The 18435-nt window shown below is 38.2% G+C and overlaps 2 protein-coding genes across 3 annotated transcripts; both read right to left on the reverse strand.

Annotated features, from left to right (window-relative positions):
• Positions 1-824: 824 nt before the first annotated feature.
• On the reverse strand, positions 825-7255 carry LOC102802352 (uncharacterized). Of its 2 annotated transcripts, XM_085500985.1 has the most exons (8): positions 7055-7255; positions 6619-6706; positions 5752-5785; positions 5077-5392; positions 3961-4034; positions 3605-3721; positions 3149-3268; positions 825-2430 (listed from the first exon to the last, which is right to left on the reverse strand). In XM_085500985.1, exons 2-8 carry the CDS (start codon positions 6691-6693, stop codon positions 1331-1333), a joined length of 1836 nt encoding a protein of 611 aa, XP_085357111.1. In that variant the 5' UTR covers positions 6694-6706; positions 7055-7255; the 3' UTR covers positions 825-1330. The 2 variants fall into 2 exon arrangements, with proteins under 2 accessions (XP_085357111.1, XP_085357110.1); XM_085500984.1 differs by having other exon boundaries at positions 6619-7255.
• Positions 7256-10230: 2975 nt separating this feature from the next.
• Positions 10231-18086, reverse strand: LOC146740201 (uncharacterized). Its single transcript, XM_085501598.1, has 8 exons — positions 18019-18086; positions 16191-16277; positions 15852-15888; positions 14739-14955; positions 13647-13717; positions 13075-13209; positions 12043-12171; positions 10231-11279 (listed from the first exon to the last, which is right to left on the reverse strand). The coding sequence occupies exons 1-8, from the start codon at positions 18019-18021 to the stop codon at positions 10231-10233; spliced, it is 1728 nt and encodes a 575-aa protein (XP_085357724.1). The 5' UTR covers positions 18022-18086.
• Between the last annotated feature and the right edge of the window lie 349 nt (positions 18087-18435).

The raw sequence follows: 18435 nt of genomic DNA on the forward strand, positions 1-18435 counted from the left end.
GTATACTTGTTTTAATTTTCCAGAAATTGGCTGCTTGATTATATGACATAGCAGAGCCCTGGTCCTTCCATTCAGCGGCATCCTTTTTCTGAGTACAAAACTCAAATAAATTTGTGTGGTTCTGTCTTGTTTATGGACTCTCTTGTCAAGTGCTAAAGAGGTTATGACAACGAATCTTGACTCATAAATATCAACGGAAACATCGTCTAATTGAAATATTGGAATATTTTGCAGGCAATGTTGAAAACATGACAGAAATATTGAACCCAACACAATTACCACGTGTAATTAGAATTTGTGACAGAATGATTTGTCATGTTATTCTGGTTTCTTTCATTTCTTTCACGCCGTGCCATCAGTACGTACTCATGGTACATGCAAACCTTACTACATTTTGTTGGGAATCAATAAACAACAGTCAGTAGTTAGGCTAAATTCTGGATTCCCATTAGTCGCAAAGTAGAATTCTAGGTTTTAAAATTTAGATTTCAGTATTTGAAAATATAACCCAATATTGGTTGCGGTACTTGGTATACACAACTCATGACAAAACAACTGTAGTACGTGAATAGATCATGCTGTCCACAAATCCACAAAGTCTCTCAAAACGACTTGGATCCGATGGGTACATCCCAACCAATTTTCGAGAGCATTACTCTTCCCTAGAATTGTGGCAGTATTATGTTGTTAATTACTCAAGTGAACTCTCCCGTCGATGGTTAGACCCCCCCCACACACACACATGTCTTTTTTGCAAGATGTTTTTATGCAAAGAACTTTCCTTTCGTCTAGGGTCAATAGTATACGCAATCACGCAGCGTAGGTCACAGTGATTACAATATTTTATTATCTACATAAATTACAACAGAAAATATAAACAATAGTAACGACAGTTTGTGAAAGTTGGTCATGCTGTAGTCTCGCACTGACCATTTAGTCTCGCGCGACAGGAAGACATAATATCGCATTCTAGAACTTGAGAAATATAAACGCCCGTTTTCGACGGTAAAAAAACGATTCCGATACCAGAAGTATTTATTTTGAAAGACTAAATCACAAACTGATAGTCGAATTATTCAATACTGGTACTGTCCTGGCTCTGTTCTAATAAAGCTACACGTACGTATGTTTGTTCAGACTCCACCTCCACCCACCTCGTTATTAATTCTTTAAAAAAACCGAATAAAACTAAAATATGAATATACGCTCATTTTAATAAACAAAACTAGGAGCAGTTCGCGTCACATGGCAGTGTATATGAGTTTTGGCCGAAACGGGAAATATTTCGGGATATTTGACAGAAAATTTCGGATGCCTAACTAGGCAATGGTCACGGTGTAGGTCCCCATTTCATCAAATGGCGATCGACGCTAGTTGAATACAGGAGATAGACCTCACTGTCGTGCTTAAATGCATGCGATACCAATGGCGGGTATGGTGTTGCGTCGATGTACTGAATTATTTCAAATAAGTCTACTTGGCCAAACGAAGGTTTGATTACAAACAAACTACGGAGGAATCCAGGGGTGGCGCTCATCCCCATGTGAATAAAGTGAGGATACGCATCCCCTACTTCGAAATAAGTAAAGGCAGCAGGATTTATTAAATAAAACGTTTGTGTGAGCGGAATTGCAACTGTGGTAAAATCACCGGTTTCGCTGTCCCATCGATATATCTCCGGCTTTGTGATTGACGCCACCTCCGTAACTAGGTAACGCTGACAACCGAATTTCAACGTCAACACGGCGTCGATAGAAGCACTGTTTATGCCATTGATGATTAATGGCGAGAAGTTTGGATTGACGTCATTTTGGACCAACATTCTGGGCTCCAGGAGAGGATTTAAGGAATCAGAGGCAAAAAATAAGTACGTGCTTGTGTCATCAGAGAATGTCGTAGACATCTTGGCATCCCGGGTAAGTATATCTTGATGGTGCACGAACTCGCCACTGGACTCGTCCCACCTATGGATCACACTGTTACTACTTATCGATAATTGTGGGCTGTACGACCTTACAATAAAGTGACCGTGGCCAGAGCTAAAGAAGTGCAAGTGCTCGGCACCTTCATTCGCTGAAATGTCTTTTTCATCGACCAAGTCTGTCCCATCCCATCTATAAAACACGGATCTCGCCGTCAGTCCTATAGCTACGTACTGGAGACCACTCATAACAAATGGTTCTACGTGAGTAATGAACTCACCGGGAAAACTGATCGTCTTCAAAACTTGGAAAGTGGGAGGAGTAGGAGAAAACGAACCGACTGATACGAAGTCCTCGAGAACTTCATACACTACAATGAACGTATCGGTACCTATGCTGAATGACGCGATTGCAGGATCGTTAGCCAAATTCCACTCTGTGTCGCTAGGGAAACTCGCTTGCAGATCAAGGAATTCAAATCCAGTTACGTCATTGGCTGGAGCTGCGCCTGTAAGTGAGTATAAATCAATGATGAGTGTCACGTTTTCGAGTTACCCCATTCTCAAAGCCTAGACTGATTTCTGCCGTTGGTGGCGTGGTTGAGTGTTAGGGTCAGATTCAGCGCGTTCAGTCGATGATTAACCCGAGTACAGCGAGTAACCCGTATGTACAGTGTCACGCAATCGAGTTTGCCTATATTTACAGTATCGCGTATTCGACTCATTGCATGTACAGTGTGCATGAAAAGAAATATCAATAATTTGAATGAATGATCGGTTTTAGACATTTTGATGTTTCGCATAATTGGAATAAACAAAAAAGACACTCTAGTGGTTTCAACAATTACAATGAACCGTGTGCAAATGCCAGGTTTCACAAATCACGCAGTGCTTATTCCAACACTGACGTCGTGAAATGTTTGATAAGCGAATCTATATTGAGGAAAAAAATGCGTAACACCTGTAAGAACAAGTAGTCAATTCCCCAATTCGTCTAGCGCTTCGCCACTAGAGGGCGTGAATTATAGGAGAGGTGTTAGGTGGACCACTACCTTCCATGGGTGGACCATCGCGTATTATTAACAGCTTTCATCTAAATGATATATACGTGTCTCGTATTATTATTATATTTAGTCTGGAATCGCTATGTTTACTGTTCTTATATTTTCAAATATATATTGTGATGAACTCATCTGTGACCATGAAAGAATTCATTTCTCTACTTACATAGTTCGATTTCACACGTTTCTCCGTCATAGTTCGGTTGGCAATGACACTGATCATTAGTGATGTCACAAGTGCCGCCATTTTGGCATTCCGCATCCGACTGGCATGTATGCTGGATTTCTTAGAGGGAGAAAAATGCAATGTTATCAACGACTTGCACATGTTAAAATAAATCGCATTACAAATTGAAAGAGCTATTATAAATGTTATAATGTATTGTTATTATTGTTTGCGTGAAATTGGTTGCGTAAATAATCCAGTTGCCACCTCCGTGAAAGATCGAGTGTTGGGCCTTCCCCGAGACCTGGGACGAACCTATGACGTCCATATCAGCACAGCCTCGTCCCAGGACCGAGGAAGAGTCAACATGTGCACATGTCTTAAAACCAATGAAATACTTCATATTCGAGACACAGACCACAACTAACAGTTGTGCATGAGTATATTTTTACTTACCCGTTTCACAATTCGTGCCAGTGAAATCATCCGGACATTGACAGACGTATCCCATTAGCGTGTCTTTGCACACACCTCCATTTTCACACGGCGAGGGAAATAGACAGTCCAATTGCTCTACAAGTTGCAATCAAAACAGAAAGTGTATTATAGATAATGCAGTGGCTTACGGCAAAATGTTCTTGTACACGACACGGTTTTGCGAAAATATGAAATTATTAACAAACTGTGATTGTTCTCAAGTATGACATCATTATTACACTGCACACATCTCGTAAGCTAACTCGGATTTGTAATAGTACACTACATTATTTTTCTGTCACCAGGTGGCGCTAGAATAAACAAATTTGTGTTACCTCTAAACTGGCATATAAACGGCGACGGGACATTGCAGTCAGCATCAGCCCAGTGACCATCTGTTGCGCTTGATCTGAAATTACATCATTGCAAAACTACATGTCATCATAGTTTTTTTTAATTATACCTTCACTGTTGTCATGGTTACATAATGATATTACTTTATTAAACTAAACACTAGTCCAAAAGAGAAAATTGACCGTTACGTGATAATCAATAGTTAAAGGGCAGTGGTCGTTGCACCACGCATGGCCGAGATACTCATATGAACAAAGATGGCGTCTTTGAATGTTGCGTAGATCAACACTTACGAACTGAGACGTTACCAAGCTTTAACTAGGTAATTTCCTTGGTGATTGGAAGGTATGGAAGGAGTCATCGGCGGTAATTAGTGCACGTTGCATCCAGGTCAAAATTCGTACTTGTGATTTTCATTAGAAGAACGCATTGGATTGTGGGAAAATCAATGTTTATCAGCACAAATATCGCACATGCGCGGCGTGACAACCACGTCCTTTAATATGCCACTGTGTGCGTCTTGGTATTGTACATCATCATCGGCATACCAGAACCGTTAACAAAATCTTACTGACTTCAACGAAGAGGGCGCCTATAGTAGGCTAAATTTCGAACTAATAGTAACACGTCAGCACCGACTTGCTGATACGAAATATACGCTTTAAACTGAAAACTCATCTGGAAGCGCAACGCTTGCTTTAGTCCCTCTGGTGGCCGGTTTTTAGACAGGTTTCATTGTAATTTTATAAATCAGAGAATTTCATCATCAATGGGAGACTCGGAGCTGAATGAATGTTAGGGTTAATCGCGCCATTTGCTACTTTCAATTTTATTCTTTGTAATCTGAATACTATTTGAAAAAAAAAATAATCAGACGGAGGCGAGGATCCTCGACTTCAGAAACAATCTGAGCAAAAGTATCCGTAATCTGAGACAGGTTATTCGCATGCATGGCTTCTCATGGCTAGATAAAACGATAACAAATTGACTTTGTTTTTATCATTTAATGAAAACGTTAATTGCCAGAAAATTTTAACCTTGTCTCCAAGAAGGAATAATGGGTCAACCCCAAATACAATCTGCATAGTACGACTTACTGTAGAAGTATGCAGTTTGTAGTATTATCGAAGCTAGGTAGATTGTTTCCCCAATCGTCATAGCATACGTCTGTGGCCGAATATTTCCATACCCCCTCAGTCTCTGCGTCAGTTGCGCCGAAATACGCGCTCTCTATTGACGCATCCGAAAGAAGTGTCAGTAGTTTGTCGTTGATGGAGCTGGTTGGGATACGTGCCAGTTCTCCAGTAGTGCTCAATGATAGACATACTTGTTCTGCTTCTAACCAAGTTTTGGGTTCGACGTGTAAACTATAAGCTGTACATGGTGTGCTCACTGGGCCGTAAGACTGAATGTCTGAAATAAATCGGAAATCTAAGGTGAAATCGAATGTATTATATTCCTCCTCTGAATTGACACTGCGTAACTTCAATGGAAAATTCATGTACATTTTTCACATCATAAATAGAAAGTGCAAGCACGTGAATGTAGTTGATTCACATTTTTGTTGAACTCGAAATACTGTACAGTATAAACCAAGAATGATACCAACATAACTGACAAATATGTTTTTAAATCTACACGGTCTGTGACGTCAATGAGATATACTAACGCTGCATATATAATGGTTGATACCACGTGACGTTACATTAAAGTAATCTGCTTTAAACGCTGAGGTATTACTTGTTTAGACATATATCTTACAAATGTCTTACCTCGTTTCACGATGGAATGAGATTCAGGCAATACCTACACGAAAGATAAAAAACATTGTAATTGAAATTATTTTATTGTGTGCTCGTGAAGGCGCACTATATATATATATATATATATATATATATATATATATATATATATATATATATATATATATATATATATATATGAAGGAAATACTATAACCATCTTATATGAGAAATCTTGTAAGTACAAGTTAGATCATCGTTACGCGATAGTTGCGTCATACAATTATCATGTGACCACTACTGTTGTGAATTAGGCAGTTTCGTAACATTAAATCCCCGCCGTGAATACGTTTAGCTTAATATGTAGTCATATTGTCGAATATTCGAAGATATCGGTACTCTGATCTCACAGACTATGCGACAACCCCTGGGAAGGGCATTTGGCTGGTATAGCTAGCTATAATTAATCAGGTGGAGGCGAGGACGCTCGACCTCAGGCACACTGTAGCGAACATTCTAGGCAAAGTATGATTGAACTGAACCATGGTATTCACATTCATGCCTTCTCAAAGGTAGATCCCGGGGAAAAAGTGCGACTTATTCCGGGCGAAAACCAATGCTCATGACGTAAATGTGAAAAGTTCTTTATCGACGCCCACCCAGAGTTGTTTTTTTGCGAGCAAGATTTGTTTTCACAAGTATCTGTAACTGCACCTGATAAAAAGTACACACACAGCGTGTGACGAATAAAACAAACAACAATTCCAACTTAGTTTCTCTCCGAACATTTCGTGCAGTATTGTCTTGATTGCAAGCGTCGTGAAAAAACAGCTTTAGTGCCTGGAAACTAAACACAACGTCTAACAATTGTCTAAATTTAGTTCGATGGATACTTACCACATCGCCAGCCAATGCATGGGATGAACTCAGCACCGCGAACGTCAAATATAACAACAATAAAACGGCGCACATATCCGCCTCAATTCTGAAATTAAACAAAGGTATATAACAGACAGAATGATATTTACAAGGAGAAAGCTGGATTCCTCATCCATAGAGCAAGTTGCGAGAACGAGGTGTTCAATTTACATCGGCAAAGCGCGAACAAAATAAACTCAAAATAATATTTCCTAAATATTAGTCAGAACAAAACGATGTCTCTACGACATATTACTATATGGTCCCGCGACCGGCAGATTTTGAGTTTATTATAACAGTCACGAACGAAATTATGATGAACTATTCTCGACAGAACGCACAACAATTACCAAGCATCAGATTCAAGCAAACTGAAAACTTTAGAAAACATGGATTATAACAGAAAACAACACACCTGGACGGGTAGCAGCGATATTATCCAGCACAGCCGTATCCACGTAAATCTAAATGTACGATATATTACTTTACAATAACGATATATTGTTATTTTCTCAGATTCTGTAGACGTTACGCACCCCTATGTCATGGTAGGCGACTAACTTCTTTGAGTCGCGAATCCCCGTATTTCACCAATAAATAGCATCGATGTCACAATCACCCGTAATTACCGCTGACGGGACAGTTGGGTTCTTTTTAACATGATGATTCTCCGTATTGCATATTATCCGAGACCTTCCAGTAATTAGGATCTTTTTAATGTTTTTTCTTTGCCGGAAATTGAGATTTGACACTAATGCGATTAAAAATAGATCCTTATTTTGTGTGCTGGTTCTATCCGTATGGTGGGTATTGTCTCTGGGATAATTGTTTTCGGGAAAAACTTTATTGCTTTTGGGATGAATATATCTGACATTATATGTAATCTAAAAACTAAAACACCTCTGTAATTGTGTTTTTAGTGTGCGTCATATGAATGCCTGGTACTTCTGATATTATTGTCCATTGGAAAATAACCGCGTGATCTATGTAAAGACGTCATGTTAGATCTATCTATCGCAAATGTTTTACGTCGCATAAATTATACAAATCGATTAAATTGAACAGGATAAACACGTACTAAGCGTGTTAGCAAAAATGGAGAAGAGTTGTGTGATAGGGAGCTTGTAGTCGGTTATATTTCAGTCCTGGGTGTAGAGGTCACTAGGCTCACAAAACGTTGGTACCTAAGCTTCCGAACAGGGTTTTGAAAAAGCCTCTACACGCTTCATAGTCCAGTGCCACGAAAATTTCGCTTCTTTTCAAGTGCGCCACCAGAATTGCGTCCCATTTGCGTTTTTCGAAAATATATATAATCTGTCGAGATTGTCCTATAGAAGTGATAAAACACAAAGTAAAATTGTCTTGATTCGTCTATACTTTTCATTGACTTTTTCGCGCATTCGTAGCCACGGGCTTTTTTTTCTAGATTTCTAGATATATTCATCCTCCATTTGCGTTACTTGCACATACGTTTGTCTGTTCTACGCGAGTAGTCTCTGTTCCTCGCGTATATATTTTATGTATGACAGCATGTGCTACTGTCAAAGATACAATACATGTTGTCTCTCGTCATTCCTTTCATCACCGTCACTAGCATGTTTTTACTGTGTCAATGAATATGTCGGACACTCATATGTTATATCATTTATCGGACTATCATATACATGTAGTTAAGTCTCGGAAACGTTTCCCTCGTGATACCGGACGCCACAGTGCTACCAGGATGATACGTCCATATGGAAATACGAACCATAAAACCATCGCGCACCGTTGACGTCATGCATGGCGGATACGCGTCGATGTAAGAGAAGGGTATTGTATAACTGCATAGATAATCTCCCAATACATATTCCATAGTGTGATGAGTTCCAAGGACAATGATGACGCACGGAACGGACACATACCGAGCACCGGATGGTAACACCTATACAATGAGTCAGTGGTATAATACTAGTATTGCAAGTCGTGTACAGACATACAAATATCTACGCATCAATTGTACGACCTGCCATACTTCGATGTGTGTATCTTTTATTCCAGGGAGTGATCGGAGAATGCTGGGTACATTTCTGATAATATTTGATACGCAAATATCCGAAAGTTCGTTATAAAAAAGTTCGTTATAGCGAGGTTACAGTGTATTAATTAACAAGTCGCTGCAAAAGTGAGACTTATACTCATATTGTACATGCGGCTCGTTTACTTTTACTACTCCACAAATCGCATGACATGCCGAATGGCTAATTCACCACTATTCATAATAACTGACACGAAACAAAGCTTTCAATTCAATCATTACTTTTTATTCATCTAAGCTTGATTTGTTGCTACAAATCAGCGACTAACGATGATTTCATTATCAGGGAAAATTGAGGAAATCTGCAGTCTGTCAGTGATTTTCAACTAAACTTGGTTTCAGTTGTCAGATAACTTGTCATCGCAATAGTTGAAATGCACGGTGTAATTATATATTTGCCATTTATAATGACCTCACCGGTATTTGTTATTGTACGATGGGTGGTACATAAGCGGCTCGTCAGGCACCCCTAGCGTAGCGACAAGAAACTATAATTGAGTTATAACTCACGCATAGGCACCTGTGGTTGTATTGTCGATTGTCATCGAAATAGTTCAGATCCGATCGAATATGAGTGTTGCCTAATAATTTATGCGTCGACGTATACAAATACAATCACATTTACCTTATAGAGGTGGTAATATGCTTAGCACGATTGCCGCGCGGCAGTGTTTTTATGGATTCCTGCTATTGATAGGTCAACATTTTGAAATGCACCAGTTTGGGCAAATTACGTTATTAATCCATCTCGTCAAGAAAAAAAAATAGGCCAAACAATATTGTATATGTCATAGGGAAATACATATGTATTTAAAAGATGATGATATCTGACTATCTTATATTATTAATTATGCAAACAGTTTACACATAACACGCTGATATTCTACATATTCAACCCCTTCCTCCACACATAAATAACATAAAATCCCCGGCCCATCCCAATTAACACGTAAATTGCACCTAATAGAAATTATGTGACATCGTTCACTAATAATATATGCTTTATTACCAAAATAGAGAATAATTACCCAGCGGAAATGGTTAAAATTCTACCAATTTAACTAGAAATTGTTCGAAAATAGCATTTTATGTTTAGTCGGAAGTGTTAGTTACTCTGTGACTCGAGGCTAACCCAATGGCCTTCGACTCTTTGAACGCCAAATTCGGAATTACTGTGAAATACTTTATTTTCGCTTGGAATTGATTTTTGCTGAAGGAATGATTCAATGAAAATAAAATCCAGCAAATATGCCCCTTTTTCCTATACATTCAACTCATCAGAAAACAAGTTCCATACAAAACACCCAAAAAGTCTTTTCAGCGAAAATTAATTCCAGCTAAAATAAAGTATTTTACAGTAATTACTTTTCAGAAAATAAACCTACTTAAGTTGTTCCCATGGTAATAATTAACAATTGATTTTTTTAATGTGCAAAATGCTTCACACAAATTTTAGCGTTTACGGCGTTCAGAGGGTTGAACAGTGAGGGCGCAATGACATCAAGGTCGACACTTTACGGTGCGGAGTCCCACGTATAAATAGAGCCCACGCCCGGACCCAGTATTACGTTAATTCCAGAAGAGCACTTATAAATTAAACACACGGAACTTGCTGGCAAAGTATCGACTTCGACCAGACCATTTATACTTGGTTTATAAAGCTTACTATCGCCCAACATACAAGACCTGAATAGAAACGGGTGGTTGTTGATTTCAAAAACACGAATATGGCCGAGGTTAGGAGCCAGCGATGACTGAATTGGCTGGAATCCGCTAGGTCCCCATTCATATATGACAGGGATGGAAAATTGTGTAGGTTTCGATGTGACCATGTACAATTTACAGTCGTATAAATACGTGTCGACGGTTAGGGATGGTGTCGTGTTAGGAACAGTGGAATGCTCTATAAATGTTAAAACCGCCGGGTCCAATCGATAAACTTTGGCATTACCAACCGTACCCGAAAATACCAGATAATTGTCACCATCGAATTGAAACCAGTCCGATTGGGAGGCAGAATCTGTTGGAAAGTTGTTTTGTGGTACGAACAACTGCGATTCTTCGTTCCACATGAAAACTTGACTGTCAGACTCGTAATTTGTAAGGACCAGGAAATGTTTGGTACCGTGATCCGGAGTGCTGACGGATGAATAGGTAAAGTGTCTCGCGGCATTGGACGCCAACAGTTGGTGAGGTGCCGACGTTTTGAATTGGTTCCCGTCCCATTTCAATAAGTAAGAGTCTGTTTCGAAATAGCCATCACTGTCCTTATTTTGGGCAACTGCCAAATAGGTCACCCCGTCTATTTCAAACGCCTTCAGTCCCCATGGAGAGCCGATACCGAGCTGCGAGCAAATGTCCTGATGTAACCGGAATCCACTAGCGGTGTCGTATTTGAATAGTTTGCAGGTTTTTAAGCTGATAGAGCTCGTCAACAGAAATGTGTCACTTCCTATGACCATTGTTTGCATGCAAACTAAGCCGTCTAATATGGTCGGATCGTCGGAGAGCGGCATCGATGAGAGAAGGAATTCCCCGTTCACATCAGATACAGGACCAGTGCCTACAATTAATAATGTGTTCCAGTTAATTACCGCGACCTTCCGAAGCAAACTAACCTATCATATATTATTGATAATGAGCAGTTTTAAAAAATTGGAAAAAAAAATTAACGACATAATTCTCGATTCTTTTCTCGTCATTCTCGATTTAACAAATGCCGCTAATATGAATATTCATTCTGTTGACGTCACTGCGCGTCACTAATCACCACGACAGTTCATAAGACATCATATACAACAGAGGCATGGACTCGCATTTAAAAGTGTTTTCCAAACTAAAGTCATACATGCATTAGAGTTAAAAGGAATTATCACCCGGGTCAAACTAATAATGCAATATTCAAATCAACCAAAGAGACTAGTGTTTTTGATTCAACGTTACACAGTTATTTAAAGAAGCAATGTAGATGAAAACATTTAATATAATTGTTGTTTCGTACTGTATGTTTATGTTTATCATAGTTGTCTTGTCGATGTATGTTACAAGAGTAAGTTAGTGTTGTAGTGGAAACAATCCTATGACAAGCGGCAGTGATGGTTTTGATTCGGGAAATAACAATCACCGCACATGCGTAGTAGTGTTTTTCATTTTTCGTTGAACAAATATAAACATCGTTTTGTAATAGCAGTTTATGATGCAATGTCATCCAAATTGGTCATCCACACGCAGCTTCAAACAATATTAAACATATACAGTCGTCTATATTGCATTATTATGAATTCATAAACATAAAAGTAGAATTCTTTACAAAAAAATATACATACATATCTCGCAGTGTTGACCGTCGTATCCTTGTATACAGTCGCAATGGTAACTGCTGACGTCATCAACACAAGTCCCGCCATTTTGACATGGCTTATCAGCGCAATAATCCGTCATCGGCGGCTCTGTAACTTTGAAACAAAAACATAACGACTAATTTTATATATTTTATTCAGATATTGTTTTATTATGAATTTCCGGTGAATATACCCGCATAAAGCGCTTAATAGACACAACACACCCTTTAAAGACAACGTTTTGACTGAAGTTCATTATACTACTAGTATAAGCATGACATTTCCATTGATGTATGTACGTGTTTAATGTAAAAACAATTCTAGTGCTTCTGTGTACACTAAATGTCTCAATTTTGTCTGTATTGATATTATATGCACTTTTACGCGACTGCACGCGTATGTTGCCTACCAGTTTCAACCCATTTAAGAAAACTTCTATGATACAGACATACACTACGGTGTCCATAATTGATTGGCTAATATATCGAAATAAGAGACGATGAATTTATATCCGATGTCTATCATGTCTCAGTAAATACACGTTCCTCATGACAAAAGTTGGAATCCGTTAGTATTTAATGACGTAACTTTTATCAGACCAACTTTTTTATGATTCAAAAAATAATTAAATTGTGGATGAACTTTGTGAATACATATAACATGACTAGTATCAAATATATTGCTTGTATGTCGACACGTTTTAAAAGTATGTGGTTTGAAGGCGGAATAAACGTGATTAATTGAATTATTATATTAAATTCGAAATAAGAGATGATAGTACTGACAGTTTTTTATATTTTAAACGACGACTTAATGATGCAAATCATCTGTTTACTCGGTTAAAGAAGCTTGCTTTTTATTGGATCCCACATAGTATTGTGTTAATACTAGTACTCTGTAATTAGGTGAGAGCGCCCCCTCGCGAGCACCCAGTAACCGAATTTTGGATTGAAAGCGATGGAATTCAACGTAGCGTTAACAAGTAGTTAATTAAATCAAAACAAGATGTACACTTACTTTCTTCAACTATTTCACAGTTAACACCAGAAGTACCAGTTAAACATTCACATGTGTATTCATTTGTGTCGATATCGGTGCACACTCCGTCGTTGAGGCACGGCAAGAAGGCACACGGGGCAGTTGCTCCTAGGCCTGGAAATAATACAATTATTAACCATGGAAATCGTAACACTGGTTGCAGTATAACATATCAAACAGGTGGCTGTATCTCAGGCTGAGAGTACCTACAACAGTTCCCATGGTTAGGTGTATATCCAACCTCGCTTTTCGACTCGGAACGATACAGTAGATGTAGGTTGCTGACAGAAGTCACGTGTCATATTTAACAATAATAAAGACTTATGAAGACATGAAGAACAGTCGACCACCGGAATAAATTGCATTGACTTGTGGTGTGTTTCGTCGCGTCGCGTCGCGTCGCGTCGCGTTGCGTAGTTATCTGTCTTGTGTTACATTGCGTTGTGTTGCGTTGTGGTATGCTGCTTTGAGCTGCATTGAGTTGCGTTGTGATGCGATGCGTTGCGCTGTGACACGTTGTATCGCGTGAATAAGCGAACCAGTGTACTTACCTCCATCCCACTGACAGACGAACGCCTTCTTTGTATTACATGGAGTCGTAATTACGTCATTCATCTCGACGCTAAAAATAAAATAATATTGTAGTTTTTGTATTAAAAACCTGAGTTCCAGACAGTGAGTACGCCCTCTACAGACGATACATATCGTTTTGTCCTACATTGGTGACCAATACAAATATGCAAATAAGAGGTAAATGATGGAACTATATAACAACATAAATATACATACGCGAGCTGTGTTTTCAATAAGAAATAACGCTTCTACATTTCTAGTTCAACTTTTCCAAATATTTCCGAAAAAAAGGCATGGGCAATTATTCAATATATGCACGTATTTTCTTCGTATGTCAAAGAGTCGAGCAATTGTTCATATTTGTTATGGCTCAGTTGTTACTTTAGTAATTCATCCAATCAAATAATTATAAACTATTTGTGTTTCAATAAATAATTAAAGGCACACAGCCCAAGTCCACATCTGTATGCCTGAGATATCTAACCTGTTCCCGTGTGGGCGTTCTCCATCACCCGAGTTGTGCAGTTAATGCTGAACAAGGCAATGTCAAAAAATTTAATGTTGATTTTACGCGGAATTTTGTTAATTTTGGCTAATAAATAATAGCTTCTATACACAGAAAAGTGCAGTTACTATTGTATGGTGAATTTGATTTGAAAACTATATATGTGGCGCTGTAACTGTAGTAAGTCGGATTGGTACGTGGTAAAAATGGATATGTAGCATCCTACATTAGTTCAACCTCGTTCCCGAACACCATATGGCATAAATTGTGCGGAAACCTCAACAATTGTTATGTATGTATACCCCACTGAATAAAACAAGACAACAACTTCTGTCCACAGAATTCTTCATCTGTTATTTCGCTAGTCCAAAGCCAATCAGGCGATTTGTTAGGGGAATGCACAAAATATTCTGGAATAGTTTTCCCACATTAGAAAACATAATCCGAATGCTGTTAAATTTGACGTAAAATATGCGTAAAAGTACAAAACTACAAAAGCATACACGCCACTTAACAACGGCATTACTATTGTCCTCGTTAATGAGCTATTAAGAAATAAACTCACTTTAGACATGGACAGTCATCCTCAGCCTGTTCAGTGCCACATTTACAAACCCAGTACTCCGGGTCTGCGGCGAGGGATACGAGACCATGTTTCAGAGAAGTTTTCAGTGATATCAGTTTTCCACCAGGTAACGCCTCGCATATTTCCACTGCCTCGCTGTAGGTTTTGGTAGCATGTATGATTTTATACTCGGTGCAAGTTCGTACTCTTTTATCGACTGCAAATAATGATATCTATTATTACCATAGCAACATATTGCATCAAATTTGAAGACAATCTTACGTAATAGGAACACTTCTAAGTGTGTTGATGTTGTTTGCATAACAATAATTCGCGGGAATGAGTTTAACTACGAGTAATTTGTTTTAGAGAGTAGAAAGTAATCTACTTCTCGTCCTACTCGTTAATAACACCGCCACGTGAATACATCAGAACTACCGTTCCGTGTGACCATGTATATAGCTTAATATATGTTACATCAGAGTGTGTGTTCCTCGGTGGTGAGTAAATGTCGAGCTCGAATCATCGACCGTCAAGTTGTTCCGAGTGTGAATTTTTGGTCGATTTCGCCAGATTGGATGCATTCGAACGGGATACATTTGTGCAATGCACAACAAATGGAATAGTAACAAGCAGGACGACTGATTATTAGTATAAGGGGAGACGCCACCCAATCGTCTCGTATTTTAATATAAATAAATAAATTACAGATGACCCTCCCCCTACCACGTGCGCCAGCTCACGATGAAAATTGAATCTACTTTCTTCTTTACAAGGAACAACAGAAACCAACCAACAAAAATTATTATACGTTATTATGTATGAATTAAATCTTTAAATACATCTTTCCCGTAAATCACAGTAACGTATTTATGTTGTTTGAATGTGATTGGTGTATGTATTAAGACTACAAACAAGTTCGCAAATAAATGTGGGTTAACCTGATAATCAATTGATTCAACATATTACAGAAATTTAACACTATTACCCTATATGGAATTATTCCCATGCAATCTCTGTTCGCATCCACTAGTTAACGCACACATATACGCAGTATACTCATCATTGTACATGTAGTACCAGTATTCAAAATAATGACGTGCTTGTACTTACCACTTCGTCTGTATATCGTATCACGCAGTCCTTTATCCTAAGTTGAAAGCAAAATGTGGTTATTTCGTGTTGCGTCAATATTATTCCCTAACTCCCGTACTAGGTAACTTACAATTTAATACTTTATAAGCATGCGATGAAAAACAAAGATACATTTGTTCAAAAACCTACTCATAACACATCAACTTTTGAATTCTGCGTATTCGTAGGTTTATTTCATACATGTTAACCGTTGAACACTCTGATATAAAACTGTCACAGCAATCAAACGCCGGAAATGATACAATTAGAAACATAGACACATTTTAATTTGGTAATTAGTATGACTCAGATAATTACCGTCACACCATCTTCTTTCGCAATAGTCTTCACAACAACCAAAGCCAATATGAGACATATGTAGTATTTTGCCATATTTGGAGACATCTACGATGTAAATAAAAAAAATACGGCGAGCTTGTAAGAGTCACACATGAACTTGAGTACTAGGAGCGTAACGTTTATCTCTTCGGCGCTGAAATCTCTTTATGAATACTTAATAATAGCAAGCCCAAAATAACGAGTCAATCAAGAAAAGCTATAAATCATTCAAGTTATTAAACTTGATACGTGGTTTGATCAAACGTTAGTGATTACTAAAACCGGTCTCACTAGAAAACTGGGTGTTAGACTAAAAAATATCATAATCCAACACCACCACAACAACAAAAACAAAAACATATGACAGTGGCAACTGCTAACAACAATACATTTGGTATTACACAAGACGGGTATGGGAAATATATATTGATTTGTCTTTGTATCGTTAATACCACTTTCCCACGCTTCTGAGTGTAGTACATCGACGCTCAAGTGATAGCCATCATTGAATAGATTTGGGACAATACGTAGACCTGCACTGAAATGAAAAAGTTGCAGTACCATTTTCTTACACAGTGTAAGAACCAAAAGAACCAGTGAATATGCGCACTAGAAAATTCAATTGTTTCATCGAACGAATACTCAGATGTGAGCGACAAGAGCATCTTTTTTTTAGTCATGACGTAAAGAAATTAGTTGATTTGGATGGACTAAGCAATATGCAATATTAGTGTCGTCAACAAACCAATATGTATATGTGATTAGAAATATCATGGATGTTGTATTCGAATGGATCAAACTGTGCGATATTTTTTTGTGGATGGACGTACGTAATATGTAGTATTAATTACCTCATTTACATATATACTAAGTAATTGATTTGGATTTTATTTAATATCTTGTTCAGCAGACCCTCCCGCCATAGCTCTACTAATAAAGCATTATTTGATAATATGTCATATTTTTTTCGAATTATCCTTTTTTTTCGTGTGCACCGGTTGTTCTTGAAATAAAAATAATGTCAATTTTGTGGTTGAGTTCACCGGTATGATTTTTAATAATGAACCTGAAGTGTTCACCATACGGCGTTTATTCGTATATAAATGATATTATTTATTTTATTAACTAGTTAATTAACACTCCGAGCGGTACGATTAGTGGGGTGATTATATTAAACATGCGTGAAATATTAGTATCGGTAGTGGATTCACAAAGTGTCCGAATGTGTAAATAAAGCAAATAATAAGGTCCTCGGCGCGACAGGTGCGCACTCGAGTAGCACGAGTCGCATCTTACCTTTTACATCTTTTTGTCATAGACTAGAAAGACTGACAATAACCCGAAATAACATTTCAGAAAAAGTTGGCGTTCAGTAAAAGTTACCGACTAAAGCGTAAATACTAAGATAATTCAAAATAAGAAACCGTAACGCCATCGTAGACATCTCCTGTAAACACGTCCGTAGCATTTTTGAACGCGCCAATAACACTATCTTAAGTCATGACGTTCTCTCTTTGAATAAATCTTTTAAATTTACAGAAAATCATACTCTTCTGTTTGTTCAAAATTCTTTGAACGAGATCGGAAATATACAAATGTAATGCCCCGTTAAAGAATAATGCGGTTGCGATAATCGTGTAAATGTATCCATACTGTCAATTCGTGAAGAGAGCATTTTTCTAAAACCACACACAGTGAATTGCACAAACAAAGAATCTGTATTCGCCGAAAACATCCAGTTCTGTCAGGCACGTACGCTAAAACGGGCGATACAGAAAGGGACAAAGCTAACAAAGAGGAAACCTACCATAAAGTCAGCAGTCCAGCGCTTCAACACGTAACAGCTCAGATCCGTTACTCTGCTTTTTCACTTGCAAATTGAACCCGATAAGATATGTTTTCATTTTTTTAATGGCAAGTCAAGCTTGTTAATTTATTCCTAAGCACGACCTTTTGTTTCGGGTGATCAGCTCCGAACATATGTTGTTCATTTCGTCGACTCCAACTTTCCTTTGTTGAGTCACGTTCGACGGTACCCATGAACCGAGAGGACACGTCTCTTTGTTTCGGAATCTCTTTTTTTAATCAGAACACAAGATGTGCGTGGCTACTTCTCTGAAATATACATATCATTTTGTAGGTTTGTCTAGTGTATCTACTTTAAGGATATATGGCCGCACGGTTTTCGGAAAATATGTATTTACTTTACGGCACTGCTGGTGTT

This window comes from Saccoglossus kowalevskii, chromosome 7, assembly GCF_978046115.1.
Source record: "Saccoglossus kowalevskii chromosome 7, keSacKowa6.1, whole genome shotgun sequence".
Classification (NCBI taxonomy): domain Eukaryota; kingdom Metazoa; phylum Hemichordata; class Enteropneusta; family Harrimaniidae; genus Saccoglossus; species Saccoglossus kowalevskii.

What these genes read in the sequence shown, in the direction of transcription:
- LOC146740201 (XM_085501598.1), bottom strand. An exon ending in GATGACTGTCCATGTCTAAA is followed by an intron (nt 13,718 to 14,738) that starts GTGAGTTTATTT and finishes TTTTATTTTTAG; the next exon opens with CGTCGAGATGAATGACGTAA. An exon ending in CTGTGAAATAGTTGAAGAAA is followed by an intron (nt 12,172 to 13,074) that starts GTAAGTGTACAT and finishes TTTGTTTCAAAG; the next exon opens with TTACAGAGCCGCCGATGACG.
- LOC102802352 (XM_085500985.1), bottom strand. Translation starts at nt 6,693, where the DNA reads ATGTGCGCCGTTTTATTGTTGTTATATTTGACGTTCGCGGTGCTGAGT. An exon ending in ACAAACTGCATACTTCTACA is followed by an intron (nt 4,035 to 5,076) that starts GTAAGTCGTACT and finishes ATGTAATTTCAG; the next exon opens with ATCAAGCGCAACAGATGGTC. An exon ending in AACGTGTGAAATCGAACTAT is followed by an intron (nt 2,431 to 3,148) that starts GTAAGTAGAGAA and finishes ACTCACTTACAG; the next exon opens with GCGCAGCTCCAGCCAATGAC.